This window comes from Polypterus senegalus, chromosome 3 (genome assembly GCF_016835505.1).
Source record: "Polypterus senegalus isolate Bchr_013 chromosome 3, ASM1683550v1, whole genome shotgun sequence".
Classification (NCBI taxonomy): domain Eukaryota; kingdom Metazoa; phylum Chordata; class Cladistia; order Polypteriformes; family Polypteridae; genus Polypterus; species Polypterus senegalus.
This window is the reverse complement of record NC_053156.1, coordinates 271943147-271970927: the sequence shown is the minus strand read 5'-3', so window position 1 is coordinate 271970927 and position 27781 is coordinate 271943147. Positions and strand designations below refer to the sequence as shown.

The window sequence follows — 27781 nt, the reverse complement described above, 5'->3', positions numbered from 1 at the left end:
CAATTCCTCACAGTGACTGTGAATGCCAAGTCATTCCGGTGCATGTTCAGACCATAGCGTGTGTGTATATGAATTTATTTACCTTTCTGTTTATGTATTTATTTATTTCAAGAGCTTCTGTAAAAAGCCAAATTCCTCCCTGGGGCAAATAAAGGCATTTACATTCTCTTGCTTGTTCTACAAGTAAGTAAACTAGGTAAGTAAAGATTTAATGAGGGTTCGCCAATATAAAAAGACATTAATTCTACCTTGTCTCTTTTCTGCCACTGAAGATTGTACTGTTCTCTTCAAGGTGAGCCAAGCTGAGTAAAAAGTTTCAGCTGTGATGAGACATCCCACCTCAGTAGTGTACAGAAAGCATAAGTGTAATGTAACAGCAGCAGCTTCTTCACTTCCAAATTGTGATCATTAATGTCCGCCTCTATGTTCACTCTGAAGCGAGACACACTTTTTCAATTATCAAGCTTTTTAGCTCTTAATAATAATGTCATAATGGTTTGCTATTCAATAGGAAAGCATATTTCAGCTCCCAATGCTGATTGATTTCCAGTTGTTTCTTCTCCATGACTGTTTGTAATTTAGAAGAAGGCTTTTTTCTGACTTTTGCAGAGATTTAAACTGAGAGGGCACCTTACACTTAGTGAATACTAGACATTTCTCCTAATGGCTTCCAAGGTCTTTCTCTTATCGTTTGAATTACACAGCTTCTTTGCCTCTGTTGTTTTGTAAAACCTGTTTAGTATTTATGTTTTTCATAATTCTGAAGTAAAGAGGATACCTGGTCTCAAGGTGAGCAATCAAGTTGGTGTTTAGTTTACAATTTAGTCTTGCTAGGTAACTACTAAGATTCATTTTTTTGGATCAGTTCTGCTTTTTATTTTTTCATACTTACCAACTACTTCTAGTTAGTGAGGACAAGAACCTTAACGATGTCAGTTGCTGATTTTGTCGCCACAGTTACTAGGTTAAATTTGTTACAAATTGCAGGGAATGTCAAATTAGAAGACCACATGACAACTTTCCAGAACAGTTTCTCATTTACAAAGTATCACCAGCTGACATCTTTCTCTGACAAACAATATTGTGCCGACTGATGAAGCTGGTGCTTGTGTGAAGGCTTTGCTGCTATGGCACATTCAGCTGCAATCTGCCTTTTTTTTCTTTTTTTCCATTCTGTCATGGTATGTAAAATACATGACATATGACAGACATGAAGGGAATTATGTTTTATGGATTTTTCTATATTTGTGTTGCAGCTATGTACACTTGTCATTTTCAATGCCACCTCTATCCAGATCTAGTATAGGTCTCGTAGTAGTACAAGTAGTAGTTTATTTTTATTTATATATATATATAAATATATATATATATATATATATATATATATATATATATATATATATATATATATATATATATATATATATTAGACATTAACCCAGTTACAATAACGGGCACTAAAACAGTAGTGCATAAACATTAATAGGAACAGTCTATATTAAATGGCAAGGACCTTGACCTCATTCTGTTTGTTGTCTTAATTTTTTTTTTGGCAAAAATATTTTTGCAAGAAGCCTAAAGTAAAATAATAATAAAAATAAAATAGAAACATATATGACAATACAGTAAGTATAATTAATATTGCCTTAGTGTAAAACTTTGTAACAATATGTAATACACAATATCTGAATATTTAGGAAAAAAATTCTATTTTTTACCTCATGAAATGTTCCTATAAAATTTCATTATAGACAACATTTCTTGTAAATAATCTGTCTGAGTCTGGCAACAGTTTCTCTTGTTCAGGACCATCTACAATGTTGACAACAACATCTGGAAAACTTGGCTGAATACGGGTTCTGGCAAGTAAATGCCAACTTTTTATATGGTTTGCTTTTCTGAGTCTTTCTCTTTTAGCGTTTTTCTGACGCTCATTTTCTTTTTCTTTAATCGATCTATTTGCTCATATTTTTCTTTGTCTTTCTTTTGTTGATGTTTACTTGTTGAGCTGACCGTTCTTCCAGGAGATGTTGCTTATAAAGATTTGATTGTCTGTGTCTTTTGTCCTACTTGACGTGTCCTTTTGTTTTGGGTGGCATGTTGTTAGTAGATACGTCCGTAAAATTTTTCTTACAGTAAACATCACCAGAAGACACACACACACGGACACCTGGGCGCACACAGGGGTTTTATTAAAGAGGAGATATATACACTCACCTAAAGGATTATTAGGAACACCTGTTCAATTTCTCATTAATGCAATTATCTAATCAACCAATCACATGGCAGTTGCTTCAATGCATTTAGGGGTGTGGTCCTGGTCAAGACAATCTCCTGAACTCCAAACTGAATGTCAGAATGGGATAGAAAGGTTATTTAAGAAATTTTGAGCGTGGCATGGTTATTGGTGCCAGACGGGCCGGTCTGAGTATTTCACAATCTGCTCAGTTACTGGGATTTTCACGCACAACCATTTCTAGGGTTTACAAAGAATGGTGTGAAAAGGGAAAAACATCCAGTATGTGGCAGTCCTGTGGGTGAAAATGCCTTGTTGATGCTAGAGGTCAGAGGAGAGTGGGCCGACTGATTCAAGCTGATAGAAGAGCAACTTTGACTGAAATGACCACTCGTTACAACCGAGGTATGCAGCAAAGCATTTGTGAAGCCACAACACACACAACCTTGAGGCAGATGGGCTACAACAGCAGAAGACCCCACCGGGTACCACTCATCTCCACTATAAATAGGAAAAAGAGGCTACAATTTGCATGAGCTCACCAAAATTGGACAGTTGAAGACTGGAAAAATGTTGCCTGGTCTGATGAGTCTCGATTTCTGTTGAGACATTCAAATGGTAGAGTCAGAATGTGGCGTACACAGAATGAGAACATGGATCCATCATGCCTTGTTACCACTGTGCAGGCTGGTGGTGGTGGTGTAATGGTGTGGGGGATGTTTTCTTGGCACACTTTAGGCCCCTTAGTGCCAATTGGGCATCGTTTAAATAACACGGGCTACTTGAGCATTGTTTCTGACCATGTCCATCCCTTCATGACCACCATGTACCCATCCTCTGATGGCTACTTCCAGCAGGATAATGCAGCATGTCACAAAGCTCGAATCATTTCAAATTGATTTCTTGAACATGACAATGAGTTCACTGTACTAAAATGGCCCCCACAGTCACCAGATCTCAACCTAACAGAGCATCTTTGGGATGTGGTGGAACGGAGCTTCGTGCCCTGGATGTGCATCCCACAAATCTCCATCAACTGCAAGATGCTATCCTATCAATATGGGCCAACATTTCAAAAGAATGCTTTCAGCACCTTGTTGAATCAATGCCACGTAGAATTAAGGCAGTTCTGAAGGCGAAAGGGGGTCAAACACCGTATTAGTATGGTGTTCCTAATAATCCTTTAGGTGAGTGTATATATATATATATATATATATATATCTTGCACTAATGATTTTTTTCTTCCATATTGCACATATTCTAGTCTTCAAAAACATCCTGACAAAAGAGGAAGGGTAGCATAATAACTTCTTACCCAGTGGATGTAGTCTTCACCAGTCAGTAAATACTCAGTGCCACCAAACTTGAATGAGATGCTTGGCATAGCTTCAACTTTGTCACAGTTTACTGTATACTGGGAAATTAAGAGAAAGAAAAGCAAAAAAAACAACAACATTTATTTATAAAGCACATTTTCATATAAATAAGGTAGCTCAAAGGGATTTTCAATGATTAAGAAAGAGAAAAAAGACAAAGTAAGAATTTAAATCAGAGAAAACTAATTAACATAGAATAAAATTATGGTCTGATGGCCAGGGAGGACAGAAAAAAAAAAACAAACTTCAGACGGCTGGAAAAAAAATAAAATCTGCAGGGATTCCAGACCATGAGACCACCTAGCCCGCTCAAGGCATTCTACCTTTCCTCAGAAGAAAAAAAAGATGCATTCAATATGCCTTCATTCTAAACCAGCCTACATTCAGACAAGCTCTTACCCCTACATTTAAATTTAAATGTCAGTCTGGGGAACTGTTTGGGAACAAGTGTTACAGGAGAAAGGGTACAAAATGGATCATTGTAAGTAAAGAGCTCAGAATAAAATACAAGCAATTTACAATGGTTGGTTATAAAACCTAACAACTAATATCAGTTAAGCAGAAATTCACCTAACACTTCTTAAACACATTGAAGGAGTCTGAATTTTCAAAATGGCTCGTTCCACCAGCTAGGAGCTATGCATGAAAGTGTATGCTTTGAGATTTGATTTCACACCGTGGTAGCATCACCAGATACTGTTCAATAGCAGTCCCGATGGGTCACGAAGGAGCATAGGTCCTCACAAGTGTCCCCATATATATAGGTGTCGACACACTGACTACTCTGTAGGCAAAATTCAAGGGTCTGAACTTAGTACATGCTGCTACAGGGAGCCAATGTATTGATCTGAAGAGAGGAGTGACTTGTGTCATCTAATCGGCTTGGTGACACACGCCATTTGCAAGAGCTGTAATGTAAGTGAACCTTTTAATTTAAACAAGAGTAGTTTTTAAATATTTGTAAATGTGCCATTGTTAATTTCATGTGTTTCAGTGAGAGTTCTTATGCGCATGTGAGATAGGTGTTGTGTGATTCCAGATGTCAGAGGGGGGAATTTAGTGGGCAGAAGGAAATGGAGTGATACAGACTTTGACCATGTCTTAATATTTACAAACTGTTATAAAATTAATTTGTTATTGTTGTTCAAAATAAAGTTATTAAACTTTTAAAAGAAGACTTGCATCAAGCTTCTGCAATAAATTAATTCATTGGAAATTACATCCTGCATACGAAAGAAGGAAAAACGTCGTTACACCAGTACTCCTACCATCAGAGAGTTGCAGTGTTCCAGATTTGACACGGCCAAAGCCTGGACCAGGAGTTGCTTTTTCAGCTAATGTCTTGGGACAGCCTGCTTGGTGACCTGGTCATTCAGTCCCAAGGTTTTACTAGGGTGCATAACTAGCAAAACAATCTGTGTGGCTTTAAGGATAAATGGGTTACTGGACTGACTTCAGGGTGACATGGTGGCGCAGTGGTAGCACTGCTGCCTCGCAGTTAGGAGACCCGGGTTCGCTTCCTGGCTCCTCCCTGCATGGAGTTTGCATGTTCTCCCCGTGTCTGCGTGGGTTTCCTCCGGGTACTCCGGTTTCTTCCCTCATTCCAAAGACATGCAGGTTAGGTGGACTGGCGATTCTAAATTGGCCCTAGTGTGTGTGTGTGTGTCCTGCGGTGGGTTGGCACCTTGCCCGGGATTGGTTCCTGCCTTGTGCCCTGTGTTGGCTGGGTTTGGCTCCAGCAGACCCCGTGACCCTGTGTTTGGATTCAGCGGGTTGGAAAATGGATGGATGGATGGACTTACTTCTGGTAAATTCAGGGCACTTGCATTTTATAGTCCAACCATTACTCAGAGGCCACATTGTTTAAATTATTTACATGTGTGTACACATATGCATCTTGGTTTTTCTTTTTTTATATTGATAGAATTAATTTTATAATTAAAGTTTGATTCCTTTTACTAAATTATAAAATCGACACAGACAACGTCAATGGGGAGTGTATTTACAAAGCCAAACAAGGTGCACTATGCAGACAGTAGTAGGATCCTTGGACCGACTGGGCTGGATGTGGGGAGTCTGTAGATGTTCTTCTGTTTGTTAAAAAGCAAGTTGATGAAGAATGATGAACATTTATTAAAACTTAACCAAATGAGTCAGATAATCGCATTGGTTCCCTGTCTTGTTGTGTTCTCTTGGTCAAGAAATAATAGATATAATGTGGTGTCTCATACAACACCAGCATTTGACTTCAGAGAGTATAGTTAAACAGTATTATAAAATCAAATAATTAAGACTCACAACATTCTGATTTCAACTTTTATTTTAATCTTTTATGTTGAACTTTACTTTTTCTTTTGCTCCTGAACACTTACATAACTAGTGACACACAGCTGCACATTATCTATAGTATAAATACTAATATGCCGCCTACTGTGACATTTAATTGTAAAAGCATTTTTCTCCTAGAAGTTGAAAAGTTGAAACTTGAAAGTTTACATAAACATATACAAATAGACTGCGGTGGGCTGGCACCCTGCCTGGTGTTTGTTTCCTGCCTTGCGCCCTGTGTTGGCTGGGATTGGCTCCAGCAGACCTCCGTGACCCTGTAGTTAGGATATAGCGGGTTGGATAATGGATGAATGGATGGACATACAAATAGAGTAGTACATAGGGAGGAGGCCTTGGAATAATTCATTGTACCAAAATGCAAATCACTCCTAAAAATTTAGGCAACTTTACATCCTTTGAGGCATTCATTTTAAATATTAAAACAGATTCCAACACAATTATAGTGCTAGTCTACAGACCACCAGGGCCATATTCATTGTTCATGACTGAATTTAGCAACCTTCTGTCTGATTTGGCTATAAATTATGATCACGTAGTTCTGATGGGGATTTTAATGTACACATTGATGTGGAAACTGACACTTTTAGCAAATGTTTTACTTATTTGTTAAATTCAGTAGGATTTTGTCAGATTGTCAAAGGTCCAACTCATAATCATAACCACACATTAGATTTAATTATAACTTACAAAGTTGAAATTCAAAATTTAAATATTACTCCATTAAATGTAGTTATTTCCGATCACTTCTTAATTACGTTTGATTTAGTTCTGCCCATGCCAAGCACTCAGATTAAAACAAAGACAGTGCGACATCTAGATTGTAATTCTGCTTCAAAATTTATAGATACCTTGAGTAAGTCGAGTGTAATTGTGGAAAACCATTTAGATCAGTTAACATCAAATGTAAACATGGAAAACAATTTAGATCAGCTAATATCACATTATAATGTGACCTTGAGAGATGCTCTGGACACAGTGGCTCCCCTAAAACAAAAGTGATCAAAGCACATAGAAACTCTCCCTGGTTTAATGAAAATACTCAAGCTCTTAAATTAGAGTGTCGAAAACTGGAGCGCAGATGGAGAACAACAAAGCTACATGTCTTTCAAATTGCATGGACAGAGAGTGTAAATAAATATAAAAAAGCCCTCTTTAAAGCTCGCTCAGAATACTATTCTACATTAATAGATAGCAATAATAAAAATCCTAGGGTACTTTTTAGAACAGTGGCTAAATTAACAAATGGGAATTCAGATCAACAGTGCAAAATACCAACAGATATTAGCAGTACAGACTTTATGAACTTCTTCAATGAGAAAATTAAAAATATAAGATCCCAGATCTCAGCATCACAGTACAAACCAAATACTAGCTTAGCAGACCCTGCCACATTGCATTCAGCACTTTATAATTTTAATCCTGTAACTCACCAGGAAGTCTTAACTTTAATTACTAAAATGAAGCCCACTACTTGTTCCCTAGATCCAGTGCCAACAAAACTAGTAAAAGTGCAATGGATGTTCTTGCAGAGCCTATTCTAACCGTTATCAATAGTTCATTACTGCATGGCACAGTACCTGATGCACTAAAAGTGTCAGTCATTAAACCTTTACTTAAAAAGTCAGACCTAGACCCACACATACTAAATAACTATAGGCCTATTTCAAATTTACCATTTCTCTTTAAAATACTAGAAAAAGTAGTGGCCAGTCAGCTTCAGTCACACCTTACGCATTGCCATTTATTTGAGAAATTCCAGTCTGGCTTTCGACTGGTCATAGTACAGAAACGGCACTAACACGGGTTGTAAATGACATTCTGATATCCTCTGATGAAGGAAACTCCACTGTAATTATGTTGTTGGACTTAAGTGCAGCATTTGACACCATTGACCATTCTATTTTACTGCACAGGCTAGAAAACGATGTTGGGCTTACAGGCCCGTGCTCGCTTGGTTCAGTTCTTATTTATCAAATCGATTCCAGTATGTACAGAAATCTGCTGACAGTACTCCACCATTATACACAGAAGTTCAATATGGTGTCCCGCAGGGCTCAGTACTGGGACCTTTACTGTTTTCACTTTACATGCTTCCACTGGGATCTCTCATTAGGAAACATAATGTTAATTTTCACTCGTATGCAGATGACACCCAGTTATACCTTTCATTTAAATCAAATGAAGTTTCTCCGATGTTGTCTTTAATTAGTTGTGTTAGTGAATTAAAGGAGTGGATGAATGAGAACTACTTGTCTTTAAATACATATAAAACAGAGATGTTAATTGTTGGAGGGAATGACGCTGATCACAGCAATATTTTGTCGTCATTTAACTCAGTTGGAATCTAGCATGTCATTTAAAGCACATATTACAAAGTCGTCCAAAACATGTTTTTTTCATCTTAAAAATGTTAGGAAATTAAGGCGCTTTCTAAATAAACAGGATTGTGAGAAATTAATTCATGCATTTATCTGTAGTAGGATTGACTACTGCAATGCGGTGTTCACTGGCTGTTCAAACTGTTCTCTATACAGCCTCCAGTTAATCCAAAATGCGGCTGCAAGAATTATTACAAGAACAAGAAAATATGAACACATAACTCCAGTTCTTAAATCTTTACACTGGCTCCCAGTTAAGTTCAGGGCAGATTTCAAAATCCTCCTTTTAACATATAAAGCATTAAATGGCCAAGGTCCAGCTTACTTGTCTGAACTTATCATGACTTACAAACCTAAGCGCACATTAAGATCTCAAGATGCCGGTCTGCTTAGGATTCCAAGGATTAATAAAATAACAGTGGGAGGTCGAGCTTTTAGTTACAGGGCCCCTAAACTGTGGAATGGTCTTCCTGCTTCCATAAGAGATGCCCCTTCAGTCTCAGCCTTTAAATCCCAGCTGAAGACTCACTACTTCAGTTTAGCATATCCTGACTAGAGCTGCTGATTAACTGTACAGACTGCATCTCTGTTGTTAGTCATTAGCACTATAACATAAGTAACATGATAATTAAATTTGAATACTAACCCTCACCTATTCTGTTTCTTTTCTCGGTACCCAAATGTGGCAATTGGTGCCATGGCCCACCTGCCAAGTTGTTTGCCTGCCTATGGTAAAGTCATCCCTGATGGAGGATCACAGGAATCATGAGAAAGAGGGTCCTTTCATCGAGCAACGGTTTCAGCCGTGGCATGGCCAAATGGGGAGGCAGCTAGATGGATGAGGTCTTCAGGACTCTAAAAATATCCAAACCTAATTATGTCATATCATCTACTGTTAAACCGTACTTCTAAAATTTTTATTATTATGCTGTCTTAAGGAATTGTTCTGTTCTGTGTATTGTATTGTATTGACCCCCTACTTTTGACACCCACTGCACGCCCAACCAACTGGAAAGGGGTCTCTCTTTGAACTGCCTTTCCCAAGGTTTCTTCCATTTTTCCCTACGAGGTTTTTTTGGGAGTTTTTCCTTGTCTTCTCAGAGAGTCAAGGCTGGGGGGCTGTCAAAAGGCAGGGCCTGTTAAACTGAAACTCTTCAGCCATATGGAAAATTCTCTCTGTATAGAAATAACCATACCTAATGTCTCTGGCTGATCAAATATTAACGTAGTTTGAAAATGCCATGCAGTTTGCAATCAAGCCGCTGTTCCTCATGCATAACTCCCATATCTTCTTATATAATACACTACCGTGTCTGTCCAGGATTCAGAATCACCTGTAGCTCACAAACTGTTTGAACTATTGACCTGAAATTTAGTGCACATATACTACATGACATCTTCTATTCACTTTCGAGATGATGATTGACCTCCAAGGTTATTCCTCTTTTTATTTTAATTTAGAATCAACTATCGGCAGCGGCCAGCAGGGTGGCCATGTGACACATGCATACGGGCACCGTTCTTATCCCTGCCACTTTCGCCGTCACTTCCCCTACCTCTTCATATCTTAAATCACTCTTGAGGCAGATTGAAGACTTAAGTGACAGCTTAAGTGAAAAATTAAAGAAAATGTATTAAGTAATTGCAACACAAACACTGATTTAATCAGTTTTAATGCAAAAAGATTCTGACGAAAGAAGAGAACAAGCGGGCCGCTAGGGTGGAGAAAAAAAGAGCTGCTCAGGAAACAGCAAGAGCATCAACGTCTGAAAAAATGAATGCTAAACGTACAGAGAAAAAGGATGAAAACTAGGAATGCTCAAGTAAAGTGTATCCACTGCACATTATCTTGCAGTGTGTCGTTACTGTTATTTGAAAAAGAGAATATACTTCTTGACTCATGGATGGGTTGTCTATCACAATGGTTTGACATATAAGATCTGTCTTCTTGGAAGTCATCCAGTAATCCAGTCTTTGAACCTTTTCTTTAAGAACCAATTTAAACCTTTTCTGTCAAAGATCAGAAAAGCCAAGACCACAGCCATGGAAGAGTCTTGCCCATATTCCAGTTGTATTTCTGACTCCTATTGAGTGTGCTGCCTTCATAACAGTTTATTCCAAGAAGCTGTCAAACATGCAAGCCAAGGAAACATATTGAGGGTTTGGTCCAGGTTGGAAATGCTGAGAATGATAAGGGGGTGACGCAATTCTTAGCTTACTTTTCTTCTTTAACCATAGAGTGGAGGAGGAGGACAGCGTGGAGGACCTCCGATATCTTTCTTACCTCTGTGCTTGCTGAGATAGGCTCCAGCCACCTTTGACTCTTCTCAGGATTAAGTGGACTTAGAAAATGGTAGGGTACTCCAGAAATCCCACTCTTTCCAGTCCATCAGTATATAAGAAACACCCAGATCGGAAGTTAGCATTCGTGCATTGACCTGCTACCCAAGAGGTCAAATCCTCCAAATTGAAAGCAACCTGTGATAGCTTAGAAAGTCATATTTTTGACTAGCTGATCCCTTCATTTGCATTTTCATTTTACCTCTTTATTTCCTTGAGCCAAACTAAACAGGACAACCCTTCTGGAACCGAAACTCTTTAAATGTTGCAGTCTCTGTTTGTTACAAAGTTAAATCAACATTAAAAGTGAAACTACATGCTGTTCCTTTCTCTAATGCTTGTGTGGTCTTTCCTCTGTTACCTGCTTTGAATTCTAATATAAACCCTGTGGAAGAGCAATCAACTTTAAACAACACCTAAATTTTGTTTTCAGCTGCACCAGGTCTTATATCAGCTAAATAAATACAATTTTGTTTCATAAAATAGGGCAAATACAACCTCTCCTTCTGCCAGTTCAGTTGCTCCAACTGCCTTCATCAGCTGTGTTACTGAAGCAGCAGGGCCTATGATGTAGGACGAGCCAGTGTCGATTACAGCAGTGCAGCCATCTTTACAGAAGAGCGTCTCTCCTCCCACTGAGACCCTGCGATTGAAAAAAGGCAAACCGGACAGTTCTTTTTAACCACTTTTTAGGAAATCAGGTCAGGAAATAATTAAAAAAAGTAGAAATAGTTCTTCAGTATACAGAATACCAAAAACAAACAAAAAAAATTCATATGTAAAATTTGACTTGTTATTCTGTAAATATTATGCATGACTTGTGAACTTTACTAGACACTGCAAATCAGATATTTGGGTTGAGATTTTGGTTACTGTGGTGAACCAGCTTACATCTCTTATTTCAGATGCCATTTTAATGATGGACAGGCTTCATCAGAGTGAGAGGAAAAAGCAGGAGGGCAACTGGAGATTTTTTGATTGTGCATTGATGAAGGAGAGAGCACAGTGCAATTAAAACTAACATACTGTATGTGCTCAAGACATTGAAATGTGGGCTGAATTCATCCATGTCACTGCTCAGGAAAATAAGGTACATCATCTTGGCTGACCCAGCAACAGAAATGATTCACTCTGTTCCAATATTTTAATGATGAATCATTCTGAATGCTGGTGAATTCAAACAAGGAACTGAGGGTCTATTAGGTGCATTCCATTTATGGACACTACAGGCTGAAGCTGCTCTATCCAAATGTTAATGAAGTTAAATATAAACCTGTGGCACAATCCAAGTTGGTCTCACCTCATCTTACTGCCACCCACAACCCTGTTATTGACAGCATTAGCTCTCAGTTATCCAGGCCAGAAGGGGGTTTGGGCTGGGAGTTTGGTTTGTAATGTTTTGTTTAATTTAGTTATTTTTCTTTGAGCTTCTGTAAAACTTTAATTTCTCCTTAAGCACCAACAAAGTATTATCAATCTATCTATCTATGGATGGTTATATAATTTACTAAAATAAGAAATCAGCAAAGGTATAGTAAATAATACATTTAAACAGCAAACACATTTATCCTCATATCAAAACTCCAATTGCTCAGAAGTGACATTTGTCAACATTTAGTCTTCACTGCAATATTTATTCACCAAAAATCATCAGAAAATTCTGAAAACTGGACCAAACCATTCAGTATTTCCTGGCCAGGTGCAATTACACTCATCTCCTACTTACTCCAAACCTGAAGAGTGGAAAATGTATCACCTCTGTTAGAAGACAAGGGATTGACCTCAACAGTGCTCCTTCCCTCATCACACTGAAAAAGAAATTACTAAACCCTTGTTTATGAGCTTAACTGCTGGTGTATTTTAGGAGGCCCAGGCCCATCATGGACCCTGTGATCATCAGAGCAGACTGTGTGCAGAGGGTACAGACCTATAAATATCTGGGAGTGCAGCTGGATGATAAATAGGACTGGACTGCCAATACTGATGCTCTGTGTAAGAAAGGTCAGAGCCGACTATACTTCCTTAGAAGGCTGGCGTCCTTCAACATCTGCAATAAGAATCTGCAGATGTTCTACCAGACGGTTGGGGCGAGTGCCCTCTTCTACGCGGTGGTGTGCTGGGGAGGCAGCATAAAGAAGAAGGACGCCTCACACCTGGACAAACTTGTGAGGCTATCTATCTATCTGTCTAATGTAGAGAGTAAAAGCAAGGAAGAGACCACTGACAGTCACATAACTGAAATCTATCCCACCTAAATTGGAGAAATACAATGGAAAGAAGCAATCTTCTCATACCCAACTATTTAATGTTTATAAAATAATGAAATACACTGTATGATCCTTCTCATTATCTAATCTCATTTGTACTTTATTAGGAGAAACTTCTTATAAATACTGATACATTAATCTTTGTCGAAGATGATCTTTCAGCAGAAATGGAAACAGTCCTCTCACCCTTCAGAGAATGGCAGAAACATTGTCTTTTACCATATTAATGTTTTTTGTTCATAATATGAAATCTGACTTCTCTACTTTATTGTGTGATGGGGCAAAATATCTAAGAATGCTTAAATTTGTATTTTCTTGATTTATAAATCTATCTATCGATAAAAGGCAAAGCTCTCACTGACTGACTGACTCACTCACTCACTCATCACTAATTCTCCAACTTCCCGTGTATTTAGAAGGCTGAAATTTAGCAGGCTCATTCCTTACAGCTTACTTACAAAAGTTGGGCAGATTTCATTTCAAAATTCTACGCGTAATGGTCATAACTGGAACCTATTTTTTCATCCATATACTGTAATAGACTGCAGCTCGATGGCCGTGGGAGGCGGAGTTGCATCTCGCATCATCATGCCTCCCACGTAATTGAGTGCCTGCCCATATAAGGTAAATATTCGCGGTTGAAGGACTGTGCTTACCATATTCATACGTAAAAATATCTGAATCACAAACTGATGTTAATTATATTTTCTCCATGAATACTTATTACATAATTCCAAATAGTCTGTCCGCTTCCTTTCATAGCATTTCAGATGGTTGTGCTGCTTCCAGGCATGTATTTTCGTATTAAAGCATTTAACCAATCACATTTCAGCCATCATTTGTTGCCAGGCAGAGAGGACTTTACAATTCGTTGTGTAGGCACTCTAACACAGAATAAATGTTGATTAACTTGTTGCTTCAACCAATCAGATTTTGAGTTGGTTTCAGTACGGCCCTGTAGCAGGTGTACGGCGACGTCACCGTATTCAGACCCATTGATTGTATAGAAGCTGTAGGTTCGATTTTCAGCATTAGCTTCGATGGGGATAGAAAGGGACTTTTTGATGGAACTGAGGCGCATGGATAATCCGTACGACAGAGTGATTGAACTGTTTTTGAGGAAAGAGAAGAGGATGGATTTTGTTTAGAAACAATCCAAATTTTTGGTGAGTGAAATGTTGTGATTCTATCTGCGATGCAGCGGCTCTTTATACTGTATTTCTGAATATTAAGATGTTTTTTATAACCATAAATTAGTTTTTGAGGGGCGGGTTGATTCAGACGGGGCAGTAATGAAGGCCTACGTGTGAGATGCACGGTCCGCCAATTGAACAGATGATACGTAAATTTAATGAACATTACAACCCGAAAATAAACAAAACTGTAGAGAGGCCCATGATTAAATGAACGGTAAAAAAGTAAGAGCGAAGCGATGGTGACTTATTGAGGCAGGCAGGCCAGAGCACAATAGCACGATAGCACGGGGCTCGATATGGTGCGCGTTAAGTCGATCTAAAATGTACGCTCAGATTTGAAAAGTTCTATTTGGATATAAGTAAGTTCTATTTAGTTGACAGAAATATCTTTGGTGGGAATGTAAGTTGAATTTAGTCTTTACATTTCTATGGTGAAGAAAAATTTATGCAATGATGACTAAATTTAACTTACATTCCAACCAACGATATTTCTGTTGATTAAATAAAAATTACTTATATGTAAAATTTAAATAGAACTTGAACAGATATGATAGTTCATAATGCCCACGCAACACTATGTGCACGTAAGAGCAGAAGTCATCCGTTTTAACAAGCAGTGTATTGCACTGATACGAAATAGCCTGGCCATTTAACTATTTAGGAATGGATAGATAAATGAAGAATTTGTACAAATAATGTTTTTCTGTTTTCTTCCTCGATGGATTCTGGCACGCCCAGCAACAGCTGCTCGCACCCCAAAGTGTGTAATATACAGTATATGTATGTATATATATATGTGTGTGTGTGTGTGTATATATGTATATGTATGTGTGAATATATGTAGATAATAATATATGTATATGTATATATATGTTTATATATGTGTGTGTGTGTATATGTGTATATATATACAGTATATATATATACTGTATATATATATGTGTGGCAGCAACACTCACAACAGTGACAAAACAATTACATTGACAATCATGTTATGTTATTTTCAAAATGTTTCTTTTTCTTTTTCATTACTTCTTTAACACACTACTCCGCTGCAAAGCTTGGGTATTTTGCTAGTGCATAATAAGTGGTAGTGCATTCAAATTGTTTCTTCATATTAGCCCCCCAATAAAGGCCTAATTTACGCAACATATGTTAAAGAAAAAAAGAGGCACAGGACACTCATAATTTCTGTTCAAGAGAATTGCTGCTGACAAGACTGCTTACCCCTTTAACTCAATCTCCCATTTTCCTGTCTTGCTGGTAGAGAGGTAGTTAAATTCTCCATGGTAATAACTGGGGTCTGTTCCACCAAGCACAATCTCTCCACCAGGCATATTATGGGGATCTCTGTCAAAGATAAACAGTTGTGTAATTGGTTAGATTCATAGAACACTCAGGAAAGAAAGTTACACATTTATTCATCCTTCCATTATCCAACCCGCTATATCCTAACTACAGGGTCATAGGGATCTGCTGGAGCCAATCCCAGCTAACATGGGGCGCAAGGCAGGAAACAAACCCCAGGCAGGGTGCCAGCCCACTGCTGGGCACACACACACACAGACTCACACACCAAGCACAAACTAGGGACAATTTAAGATCTCCAATATGCCAACCTGCATGTCTTTGGACTGTGGGAGGAAACCGGAGTACCCGGAGGAAACCCACGCAGACACAGGGAGAACGGAGGAAATGCCACGCAGGGAGGACCCGGGATTTATTCATGAATTATCAATAATTTACTCAAAATAGCACAGTCCAATGATGTTGGTTAAAATACTATAACTTGATAATAGGCTACCAGTTGTCTCTCTGTCTTATTATGTTGATCAGTTTCTGATCCAGCTTGGACTTTTCTCCTATATGGTGTTAGATTGGAGTCTCTAAAACAGGCAGCATGGCTTCTCTGGATATGGCTGCCAAACAAGATGAGTTCCTCTGCATGTAAAATGGCACACAGTGCTACTGTATCTTGCGGGCCTCCACTTATTTCAGCTCTGTAGCCCCTGGGTCACCTCAGGATGGCTGAGATCTTTAATAAAATAATTTGCCTTTTAAAGAGAGCATGTGAAAAATGTCCTAAATGGAAGAAGCTGTGTCCTAGCAAGAATCTTGGCTAACTTCACTACCTTCTGTAATGCTTTGTTGAGTAGGTGACGTATGAAGATGTAAAGAAATCATTGAGGATGGTCTCAATTGCAGGGAAGAGGATTTTGATTTTCTGATGTGAATCAAACAATTAATCATCACTGTTGAAAATTGACTATGTCGATAGTTAGGCATTTTCCTTACATTTTTTCTGTAATAATAATAATCATCATCATCAAAGCTTATCTTGTGGGTTAACATATTATTATATGGTATAATTAATGTATCTTTTTAGCAGAATTTTGTTATATATTTGTAAGAAATACGTAGTAGTTATGATTTATATTGTAAAAAAACAATGTTTCTTTTTGTAATGAGCAAAATAATCTACCGTTGCATCATCCATGTGGGTGCTGGACATTGGTGGTGGTTGAAGTGGTTCTACTCTGTCTCTGTAAAGCACTGTGAGAAGTGAGAAATTATGCCGGTGTACATTTCTATTTGCTGAGTAGACCTGATAGGTGAGCAGAGGATATGGGTTTAAGGAAGGATATATTGAGGCTCAGGTTTCAAAGAAGTGGTCCTGTCTGTGTTTTAATCTTGATTTTAACCTATTTAATGAATTCTCCTGCTCATTGCAAAAAGAAACATTGTTTTATTACAATGTAAATCATAACTGCTATGCATTTCGTCTGATAAAAAGACCCTAACCCATGAAAAACACATTCCCCTTTGCATTGAAGCACACACACCATGAAATAACTCTTTAGGATAAAAATGTGCTATTTTTACATCAATTAAATTGTAATAGCCACAGTACCTGTCAAAGACAGGTAATAAAATAATTGAAAAATCATTGCTATCTCTTGCCCTACATTTACTTTCAGTGCCTTTCCTCTGAATTTGCGTGTATAAACGTCTCTTCACCAGTGTTTCCTGTCTCGAAAACAGACCTGCAAAGCCTGCTTCTCAAGCTCCATCATTATTTTGAGGTGCCATCCACCCCTTCTGTCTAATTTTATACTTTCTGTCTTTGAAAGAAACTCTTTTAGCATGAGTCTTTGTTCCTGCTAATGTGTCCCACACTTGCACTTCTTCTTTCTTCACGTCACCAAAGCCAAACTGACCAATCAGATTGCTCTAATTAATATTTTATTATATAGTAGACTAGGTATCCCCTGCGGCTCCATCCACATTGTAATGAAACAGGGAAAAAATTAAAAATAATAAAAACAAATTTTTAAAATGTAATTCTGGGCAAGCGAAATTAGGCACACCCCACTGTATCTGATCGTGTTCAGCTCTGACGGGAGAGCGTCCTCCAGGTTGGGAGAAAAGAATGTGGTCATGATATCTCTGGCAATCAGCAGGATCCCGCCCGCTTCCCCCTCCCATCAGCCCACAGCCTCGCTGTTGGAGTCACGAGAATATATCACTCCTGCAAGTGAACTATGATACTTAGAGCGATGAGAGAAGTCGCAAAATCAACCAGAATGTTCAAGCAAAAGATAGAAAAAAACCTGATCTAAATCCATTAAGTAGTTCTCTCGTGAAAAGCAGACAGACAGACGGACAGACAGATAGACAGACATACTTTGGATTTTATATATACAGTAATCGCTGAAATAGTATATGAGACAATCTTAAAATTTTATTTAGGTGGTAGGGGTCTGAAAATGTTAAATGATGGCAAAAGGAGTTGTCTTGCTGAGTTCCAAAAATCCTAATATCTATATTTACTGTACATGAGTCTTTTCAACGTGAGAGTTAATATAAAAAAAAATGAATATATGGGAAGTACATATTACCTCCAAACACTGTGCCACAATGCTGCACCAATATTGGCATAACATTATTTTCAATGACTTTTGTTAACATATGATTATTGTGCCAAATGGAATCTAATTTTATTTGGTATTAATGATCTTTTTTCTGAATAAAAAAATAAATCATATGGCAAGCATTTAAGAGTTTGTAGAAAAAAACATCCATAAGGCATGCTGATATGTAAAAAGAACATACCGACTGTAATAGACTGAGAAGACCTCCTCCTTCAGAATATGCTGGGAAAGAATCTGGTCAAAGACAGGAGTGATGCCATCGATGGCTATGTTAGGATAGCCCATTCCTAGCACACCATCAAATTTGGCAAAGATGAATGGCAGAGCTGGTACTGCTGTTGCTTCTGCAAATACCTGGATCACAGGGATACCTCCAACCTTGGTATTATTTTCCAAAAAAAGAAGCAACAAGAAGAAACTGGTCATTAAAGATTATGAACAAGCTGAGCACAAATCATTTCACTAAACCAGTGATTCTTTTACTCTGTCCTGGGGACCCCACGTGGCTGCAGGCTTTTATTCTAACTAACTTTGATTTTTAAATGGACTCCGAGCCTAATTAAGCAAGCTGTTATTTACCAGTTTCTATATTTTGGAGTTAATGTAGAAATTATAAAACTACTATAACTTTGGTAAATATTTATTAGAACGTACCAAGCATTTACAGTATGTACTCTATGTTACATAGGCATAATTTTGTGTTTTCCAACTTGTTTTTTACGCTTTTCACTTTTCCAGGTATTCTGGTTATTTAACCAGCTATGATAATAAGCATGTTAGTGCAGTGTTGTGTAAAGTACCCAAAAGCCATACTTGAGTAAAATTAGAGATAACTTTCTTGAAGGTGACTCAAATAAAAGTAAAATCTGCCCATGAGAAAACTTTTCTTTTAAGTTTTAATGTATCTGCTAATAATTGTACTTAAGTAGCAAAAGTACTGTACAAGTAAATGTAGGATCTCTGCCTAATGTATATATTTATTTATTTGGCTGATGCTTTTATCCAAGGTGACTTAAAACATTTACATTACAAGTGGTTACATTTCTTTTGGTTTCTCCAATTGTGGCACAAGGAGGTCAAGTGACTTTCTCATGGTCACACAGCATTAGTAGCAGGATGTATACCCACAACCTCAGGGTGTGAAGTCTAAAGCCTTAACCACTACACCCCACTGCCTACATACATAGTATGCAGATAATGTAAAATAATTCAGGCTGTAATGCCTTGGGTGCCCACAGCTCCTGGGCATTTAATGCTTTGTGAACCGAGGATGGACCAGGGTATGTGAGTATTGTTGCAAAAAGTGCATGATTTATTTTCAACATCAAAGTGAGAAAGTGCAGTCATTAATAAAGACATACATAAATACTGTTTTTAAAAACAAAATCAATAGGATTGTAGGGGACATAATAAAGCACAATTAAAACCAAGAATGTCTAGAATCCTCCTACCAGAGCAATATACATTGCAGTACTAACTCCATAAAGAGTACATTCCATCAATGTGGCCATCGCACATCTGTTGCTGCACTTTGGCAAAAAGAGCAAGTGATGTAAAAATTGCATCATTTACTCCATCCTCGCATTGAATCATTATTGTAATCTCTGAGACCACTGTTTCCATCCCCAGTGATCGTTCCATCCTTGCTGCTCTCAATTGACAGCCTCAACCTCCATCATGTTACCTGTCTGTCCCTGCCCCTTCCATCGATACCTGCAATGCATCACCAGAGCCCAATGTTTACAGCGCTCCTGTGCACCAGTCAGCAGGCTTAACACCCTCTTCGGCACTCAGCACACATTAGAGTTTCCTTCCTATCTGGGCCCCACTCTGACCAAGTGCTCTCTCTTTCTCTTTCCACACTCCTTCGCTCTCCATTCTCCCTTCGATTTCTGTTATCACATATACAGACACAAACAATGCCTTCTCCATTTTGCCACTGCACCCAAAATTCCACTCAGTGCGTTTTTCTATGAAAGAAGGATTTGTTAATGAGGGGATGGCTGCACTGCTTGATTAGCCAGCTTCTCCATCAAATTCTCTAATTACTGCTCTCACCACTGCCATTTCTCCTTTGACCAAGTACTTAACTGTCTGAATGGATGAATAGTAACTTTCTCAAGCTAAATAAAGAGAAAACTGAAATCTTAGTGATTGGCAATAATGGATACAATGAGGCTATTAGAAATAAACTGGATACATTAGGATTAAAAGTCTAGACGGAAGTAAAAAGCTTAGGGGTGATTGTTGACTGTAATCTGAATTTTAAATCGCATACTAATCAGATCTCTAGGACAGTATTTTTTCACTTAAGAAACATAGCAAAAGTTAGACCTCTTATATCATTGAAAGATGCTGAGAAATTAGTTGACGCTTTTGTTTTCAGTCGACTAGATTACTTAACGCACTCCTCTCAGGCTACCCAAAATAGACATAAATCGTTTGCAACGAGTGCCGAATGCAGCTGCTAGAATCCTAACTAGGAAAAGAAAATCCAAACACATTTCTCCAGTTTTAATGTCACTACACCGGTTACCTGTGTCATTCAGGATTGACTTTAAAATTCTGCTTCTGGTTCATAAAGCCTTAAATAATCTCGCCCCATCTTATATATCGGAATGTCTGACACCTTATATTCCAAATTGTAACCTTAGATCTTCAAATGAGTGTCTCCTTAGAATTCCAAAAGCTAAACTTAAAAGAAAGGGTGAGGCGGCCTTCTGCTGTTATGCACCTAAAATCTGGAATAGCCTGGCAATAGGAATTCGCCAGGCTAATACAGTGGAGCACTTTAAAAAACTGCTGAAATCACATTACTTTAACATGGCCTTCTCCAATTCATTGTAATAACTATTCATGGTGGCTCTAAAATCTGTACTAACCCCTAACCTCTCTGTTCTGTTTCTTGCGCCACCACCATCTACTCAAAGCATCGTGATGTTCCAACAGTGATGGATTAAAGGCCAGAAGTCTACGTGACCATCATCATCAAGTCCGTCCGTGAGAACCCTAAATCCAAAGAGGACTGTTTCATTTAGGTTAGGTAGAATGCCCAGAGGGGACTGGGCAGTCTCATGGCCTGGAACCCCTGCAGATTTTATTTTTTTCTCCATCCGTCTGGAGTTTTTTTTTGTGTTTTCTGTCCTCCCTGGCCATCGGACCTTACTCTTTTTCTATGTTAACTAATGTTTTCTTATTTTAATTTCTTATTTTGTCTTTTATTTTTCTTCATTATGTAAAGCACTTTGAGCTACTTTTTTGTATGAAAATGTGCTATATAAATAAATGTTGTTGTCTCTTTTATAAACAGCACTTGCTGTTCGTCAAATGCTCCCTTGACATGAATTGTCACCAAGTCTGACATCTTTTATTGGGTGATTTTGTATCCCTAAAGTATGCTGAGTCAAGTAATTGCAACATTCAGTGTGAGCGGACATCTTGAAGACTGTATTTTAATTCAGTGAGGAGGGCAGTAACAGCAGAAGCATGCAGGCTTTCCCTTTTAAGAAGGAGGCAAACCATTTCTGAAAACCTGTTTCATAAAGCAAATTTTTGTATCGCGAACCACTAATTACAATTAATTTAAATGGAAAACACTTATTAGTGTTCCCTGCCCCCTAAAATGACCACCATTTTTTGTTCAAATAACACTGCACTCCATGAAAATTACATAATTACTTTAATAATAGCATTAGTCATCAAAATAAACCTTAATAAGGCATTGTCGTTTATTAAATAATGTTTAATAAAACACTTTACCTGGATTCTATTACTTCTACTGTCACACTCAAAGGAATGGCCCTTTGTTTTTTTCTAGGGCTTTTCTTAATAGTTCACACACTGTGATTTTAAGGCCTAATGACCGTGATAATGTGAGCAGCAACACACATGACAAGGTAATTAATCCACAGAACGTGAACAGCCATGTGCATCTCGCTGTGAGTTGTGGATCAGCCTCTCCCTGTTTGGCAGGCAACTGTGAAGACAGTGTGTTACCATAGCAGCATTAACTGTGGAAATTACTGAGACTGAGATTGTGTGTCACCAACATCCAGCCCCACCCCAAACATCCAGCCCCACCCTAAAAATCTGTCCCTTTCTGCAGGCTGTAGTGAGTAGTGCATGGGGTCACTGTTTGGATAGCCAGGTGTTTGGACCACTGGCACACATTTCAAAATCAGCTTCTGTGTATACACGAATTGTCCTGGAGAGGTTGTACCTACAATGGGGCAAGCCTGTATGTTAGATACCGGACAGAGCAAAAAGTGGTGCATATTTACGTAGATTGCATGAATGAATGTGACTAGCAGAACATATCTGAGTAAGAGTAGTGATTTTCTTTTGAAAATTTAGTGAAGAAAATGTGAATGGAGATGAAAATTTTTATAGTCAGTTAAGTCTGAAATATTCTCAAAACATCCACAAGTACAGTAACAAAGTTTTTCTGCTTTTTTGTTGCACAGCACTGACCTGACACTAAAGTAGTAGCAGCCTTTCAACATTCAGAGTCATTTGTCTGAGTGTCTGCTCTGCTAGTTGTTAATTGTCCTTATTCGGATGCAATATGCACATAAAGGGCACATTAACAGGAAAACGCTATGAGAGAGTTGAGTATTTTAAACTATAGCAAAAATACAAATATTTGTAAATGTGTTATAAATGTAAAAATACAACTGCCTTTCTTTCTGAATGCGGAATAAGAAGCAAGGAAAAAAAAAGACCTAATAAAGGCAATCAGCTTGAGGTAACATGACTTACTGATTGAGAAACTGGTTGGAACAAAAACCTGCGGTCATGTAGTGAGGACCACTACAGCCACACTAGATGGTCTTGTAACTTTTGTAATTCTATACATTCATTGTTAAATGACTTATTCGTTTCACAACCTTTTACACTTTTTTGGTTAAACAATTAAATACAATTTTTGGAGGCTCTTTTATGAATACAGTATATTATCTACTAAAGCAGAGAAGGCTCTTATAACAGATTTGGCACAAAAAATATCTTGAGAGTAGATTATCAGCTGATCAGAGTGCTCCTGTAGAAACAAGGATCCATTCCAGACTTCTGTTAGCCCTGCCGTCATGAGCATCTTGGTCACCCTTCATTACTGCTGTGTTTTAGAGTGGCAAATTAACTAAATTCTCTGCATTGGTCATATGTTGTTAAGAGCGAAGAGACTGACAAAAACTAAATCATGAATTTATCAGTATTAGAGAAATCAAGGTAGACATTTTGCTTATAAAAAGCTTCCTGTACAATCTAAAAGTCACTTTTCCCTCAGGGATTAATAAAATATATCAAATCAAATCACAACCTAAAATATATAATAGCAGACAGAAAATAATATGAAAATACACAGTAAAAAGATAGCAAAGATGAACAACTTACCATGACAAGATCTTCACTAAGGAATCCCCTCACGTTTCCTGATCCATACTGAATAGAAAAGCCTGTTCCATTTTTAATATACGTCTGAGACTGAGAAGAATCATATCTGCTATGAGAGACTAGAAAACAAAATCTGATTTAAAAAGTTGCCTGCATGCAAACATTAAAAATATCCAAAGCAATGGCTTGCACATTTTGTGAGGTGTACTGTCCTCAAATGATACTTAAAACATGTTACCACAATAATTACTCTGGGCAATAATAATCAAACACAATTGGGGCTTACATTCCAGTAGTAATCAAATTATTAGCTAAATCCACGCTTCCAGTTATTGAAGATTCTGAATTATATTTAGGGCTGTAGGGCGCATTAACTCATCCTGGAAATATGTGGTAGCTCATCATTACACACATACACTCACTAATATCTGTTGAATTTAAACTTGTCTGTTGTCTTAAACTGCAAGCATTAGGATGTGGGTGGAAAACTGGAGTGCGCAAAGATAACAAATGTAGATATGGAGAAGGTACAGACTCTAGCGGGCAGTGATCAGGCCAGAATTTCCTTATTTTATGAGCTTCAGTACCACTTCATTAAATGAAAGGGCACAGGCAGTGAAAAACCATAGTCTGTTAATGTTACAGCGGATTACTCTGGCATTAAATAATGAAAGTGCAAATTCCACACTCAGCATTCAGTACACTTTCACTGTAGACAGACGATTACTTTGACCACAAGTAACGTGACAATCCAAAAGCTGTCACAGATTAAACCAAAACAGCAAATACAAAAATCTCAGAACTGAAAAGAAACTCAGACTATTCTAGTAAAGTGCCTAATCTGAGAATTTTGCTGACTTGGGTTTTCTTTTTTCTATATTTTGTACGTGGACTGTTTCCTTCTTTATTAGTAAAAAAAATTGTTCTTTTCACCTTTCACCCCACCTTTACTCAAGTGTTGCCATCCAAGTAGTTTTTTGTAGCCCTTTTATAAACTTTTATCTGGTGACAGCAAATGAGTTATCTAGGTAATTTCAAACTGGAGTTTTCAAACTTAAACTTTGAGGGGTTCAATGTTAGCTTTGCTGAATCTGTTAAGAAATGAAATATCTCTGATACAGACTTATACTTTAGTCTTCAGATTCTTGGGATATTTTAACCCCGCTTTTTACATGAAATTTAAGGAATCCTCCAAGTATGCAGAATACAGAACATTTATTTTCTTTGTTTGTCCTTCCATATTTGAACTAGCTTAAAAAATTATCTTTTACAGACAACCTGAGTCTATCCTTACAGACCTGGATGCAAGATGAAAACCAACCCTACATAGAATCAATCCATCGAAGAGCATACTCATACACACACACACACATACATATTTTGGTGGTCTAGAATTAAAGCAACAACCTGTACGTCATTATGATGTGGAAAAACTGAAGCAACTTGAGAAAAAAAAAATCATACAGACATGGGGAGAACCTGCAGACTTTGCACAGGCAGTGACCAGGATGAGATTCAAACCGTTGAGTCAGTAGTAGTGTATAGTGTCCATTTTAGGACATTGTCTTTTTTCACTTCTCCAACCATCAAACATCAGCATTACTCCCCATCATGTATCAGTAATCACTCATCACATGTCCTACATCACTACACAGTAGCTGTTCATCACACATCCCTGTTCACTTATCCTTCATTATGGCATCACTCATTAGTACTCAGTTTTCGATCATCAGACGTCACTTGTCACGTTTTATTTTCCGTCTTTTTTAACAGAGTGCTATTCACCACACCAAAGTTGAATTTACAACTGTAAAAGCTTACACACAGGCTGTGCAAATCATCCTCATGCCACCACCCTGTAGTTAATTCAAATTGGCCTTGACAGCTTTAAAACAAGAAATACAGCAGAAATTAATCCATATAACTTTAATTCCTTCATGTGTAGAATGGCTACCAGTTATGTTTAGAGCTAATCTCAGAATCTTCATTTGAATGTTGTCACACACGTGTGCATGGGGGACAGCTTAGGGGCTCAGGTGATGCTATTAACCCGCCATACCAGGGGTTGGCGCTGTGGTCTAATGCCTTTTCTCTTGATCCCACTGCAAAATGGAAGCCTAGCCACCCCTCCTGTGCTGACGTAATGTCCACTGTCCGTCCTCCTGGACCCGCCCCTTCCTGTCTAAGGCCTAAATAACCAAGATGGCCACAAACCTGCTTCAGTTCTGTCTTGAACTAGAGTCTCAAAATAAATCTCTGAACTTTTAATTGTATGCTGGCAAGTAATTTACTGGGTTCATCCAGGGTGGTACAATGTTTTAGTCTTCAGTAACCAAAGCTTTATGTTTTCATATCTTGGACAGTTTTTTGGCCTAGTAGGATAAAATATAATTTACAAGGGGAGACAATGGGGTATTTTATTTGACTTACTATAATGGCTCTGTCTGCTTATGCGATCAAGGTTAAAATAAACTATTAAAGTTTCTTCAAATTTTAAGGAGGTAAATTAATAAATACCTTGTATATTAGTATTAGTATTAGTATTAATATTGTTTATTACATACTTACAGAGCCCTTGAATGCCCTACTCTTGTGAACAGTCTTCTTTGGTCTGAACCATAGCCACCAAAAAGTCAGTACTGTACAGTGTCATTGTCGTAATTTTAATCCATTGCTCTGTATTTATTAATACATTATTTTGAATTCTCCGTCTTTCTTTAATCAGATTCTCTACACCTTTTTGTTTTTCATGCTATTATTTTTTTGAGTCTATGCAACTTTCTAGTTTCATTTATATTTATAAATTTCTCATGATAAGACTTTATTTAATTTTTCCTTTATTTTTTCTCTTATTATTTACCTAAGTTTCCTAATATATAATTATATATTTTTTCTCTTTTCATTGCTTTATCTTTATTTTTTGTTATTGTATTTTTTTATTTCTTTTTGTATATCAATATCGGTCAATGTTTTGGCCTTTTTTTGTCACTTTTGTATCAGTTTGATTTATTTATAAATAATGGTGTGTACAATTATCCTTTATTCGTTAGTTTCTGATTTTTTGATGTCATATGTCATTGTAGGTAAATGTAAGGCGTTACACATAGGAAGCAGAAGTGTTCCACTTAAATTCAAAACAGGCAGTACTGTTGAACTTGAAAGAAGAAGAAGGACCTAAGAGTCTTTATGGACTCATCACTGTCTATATTGAGACTGTAGAGGAGCCATTAACACTAGAATCCCTGAAGCCTACGAGAAAACTTCTTACCTCTCCCTTAGCGTCTTTTGTTTTGTAAATGTGTCGATCAGCACAAGCAGCAACCCCGGCGCCGCAGTTCAACTCGGAGGGAAAAAAGTTCTCCTAGCTCAAGTCTTGTCTATCTGGGTGTGAGGTGCCTGGAGTTGTATACGGTAAATAATACAGTAGAATACTGTACTGTGTGCAGGTTTGGTCTCCCGGCTGAAAAAAGGACATAACAGCACTAGAGAAAGTCCAGAGAAGAGCAACTTGGCTCATTCCAGGACTAAGAGACATGAGAAGAGATTAACTGAGTTGAACCTTTTCAGTTTATGCGAAAGGTGATTAGAGAAGATTAAAGAATTATGAAAGGCTGTAACTTAAAAAGGAGTTCATCAAGAACATGGAAACATTGCTGGAAACTTCTTGAGGATAAATTTCATACACAAATGCTGGAAATTGTTTCTTCACACAGATAATCATAGACAACTGGAATAAACTGCCAAGTACTGTGGTGGAGAGGAGAACTTTAGGGCCTTTCAGAAATTAGATGGAGAGGATTGACAAGCTTTGTTGGACTGAAATTCCTAGTCTCTGTTCTTCTAATGTTTTTCCTTTTTGTTAATTAAATATTCACTCTTCATTGTTTCTTTGTCCTTTTTTGAAGTATCTTATTACTGCTCTACTTTTTCTCTCTCTAAATTTGCTACTGTCATGTCCTGTAACATATCTTTAATTCAGCAAGTTACAGTATTTCATATCCACAAACTAAAATTTTATATCAAAGCCAGTCAGAAATGTTAGTGATTGCATTGTTACAAATAACAAAAATGACATTTTAAAATGTTCTTGTTGTCTGAGATGCTGAATTCATTTATTTTCTTGAAGTGAGGTGCTATTCAGGTGCTAAGTGAGATCTATTTAGATCTGATTGGGGTGGTGTACTATAGGCTTGCTCTTAACAGGTCCATTATCCTGTGTTCAGATCTGGTCATCCTCAATTTAGACTTTGCACATTTGTTCTTTGTGGATATGTTTTTGTCTTGGATCCTTGCTTATCCTCTCACAGCTCTTAAAA

General features: G+C 37.6%; 1 protein-coding gene across 1 annotated transcript in view; it reads right to left on the bottom strand.

The window, feature by feature from the left end:
* ren (renin) overlaps positions 1–27781 on the bottom strand; it is a 48507-nt gene that overhangs the window by 2843 nt on the left and 17883 nt on the right. Inside the window, exons 4-8 of the mRNA XM_039749194.1 lie at positions 23466–23584; positions 18256–18452; positions 15370–15492; positions 11178–11322; positions 3552–3650 (exon numbers count right to left, since the gene is read on the bottom strand). Coding sequence (XP_039605128.1) covers positions 3552–3650; positions 11178–11322; positions 15370–15492; positions 18256–18452; positions 23466–23584 — 683 coding nt within the window. The remainder of the gene's footprint in view (positions 1–3551; positions 3651–11177; positions 11323–15369; positions 15493–18255; positions 18453–23465; positions 23585–27781) is intronic.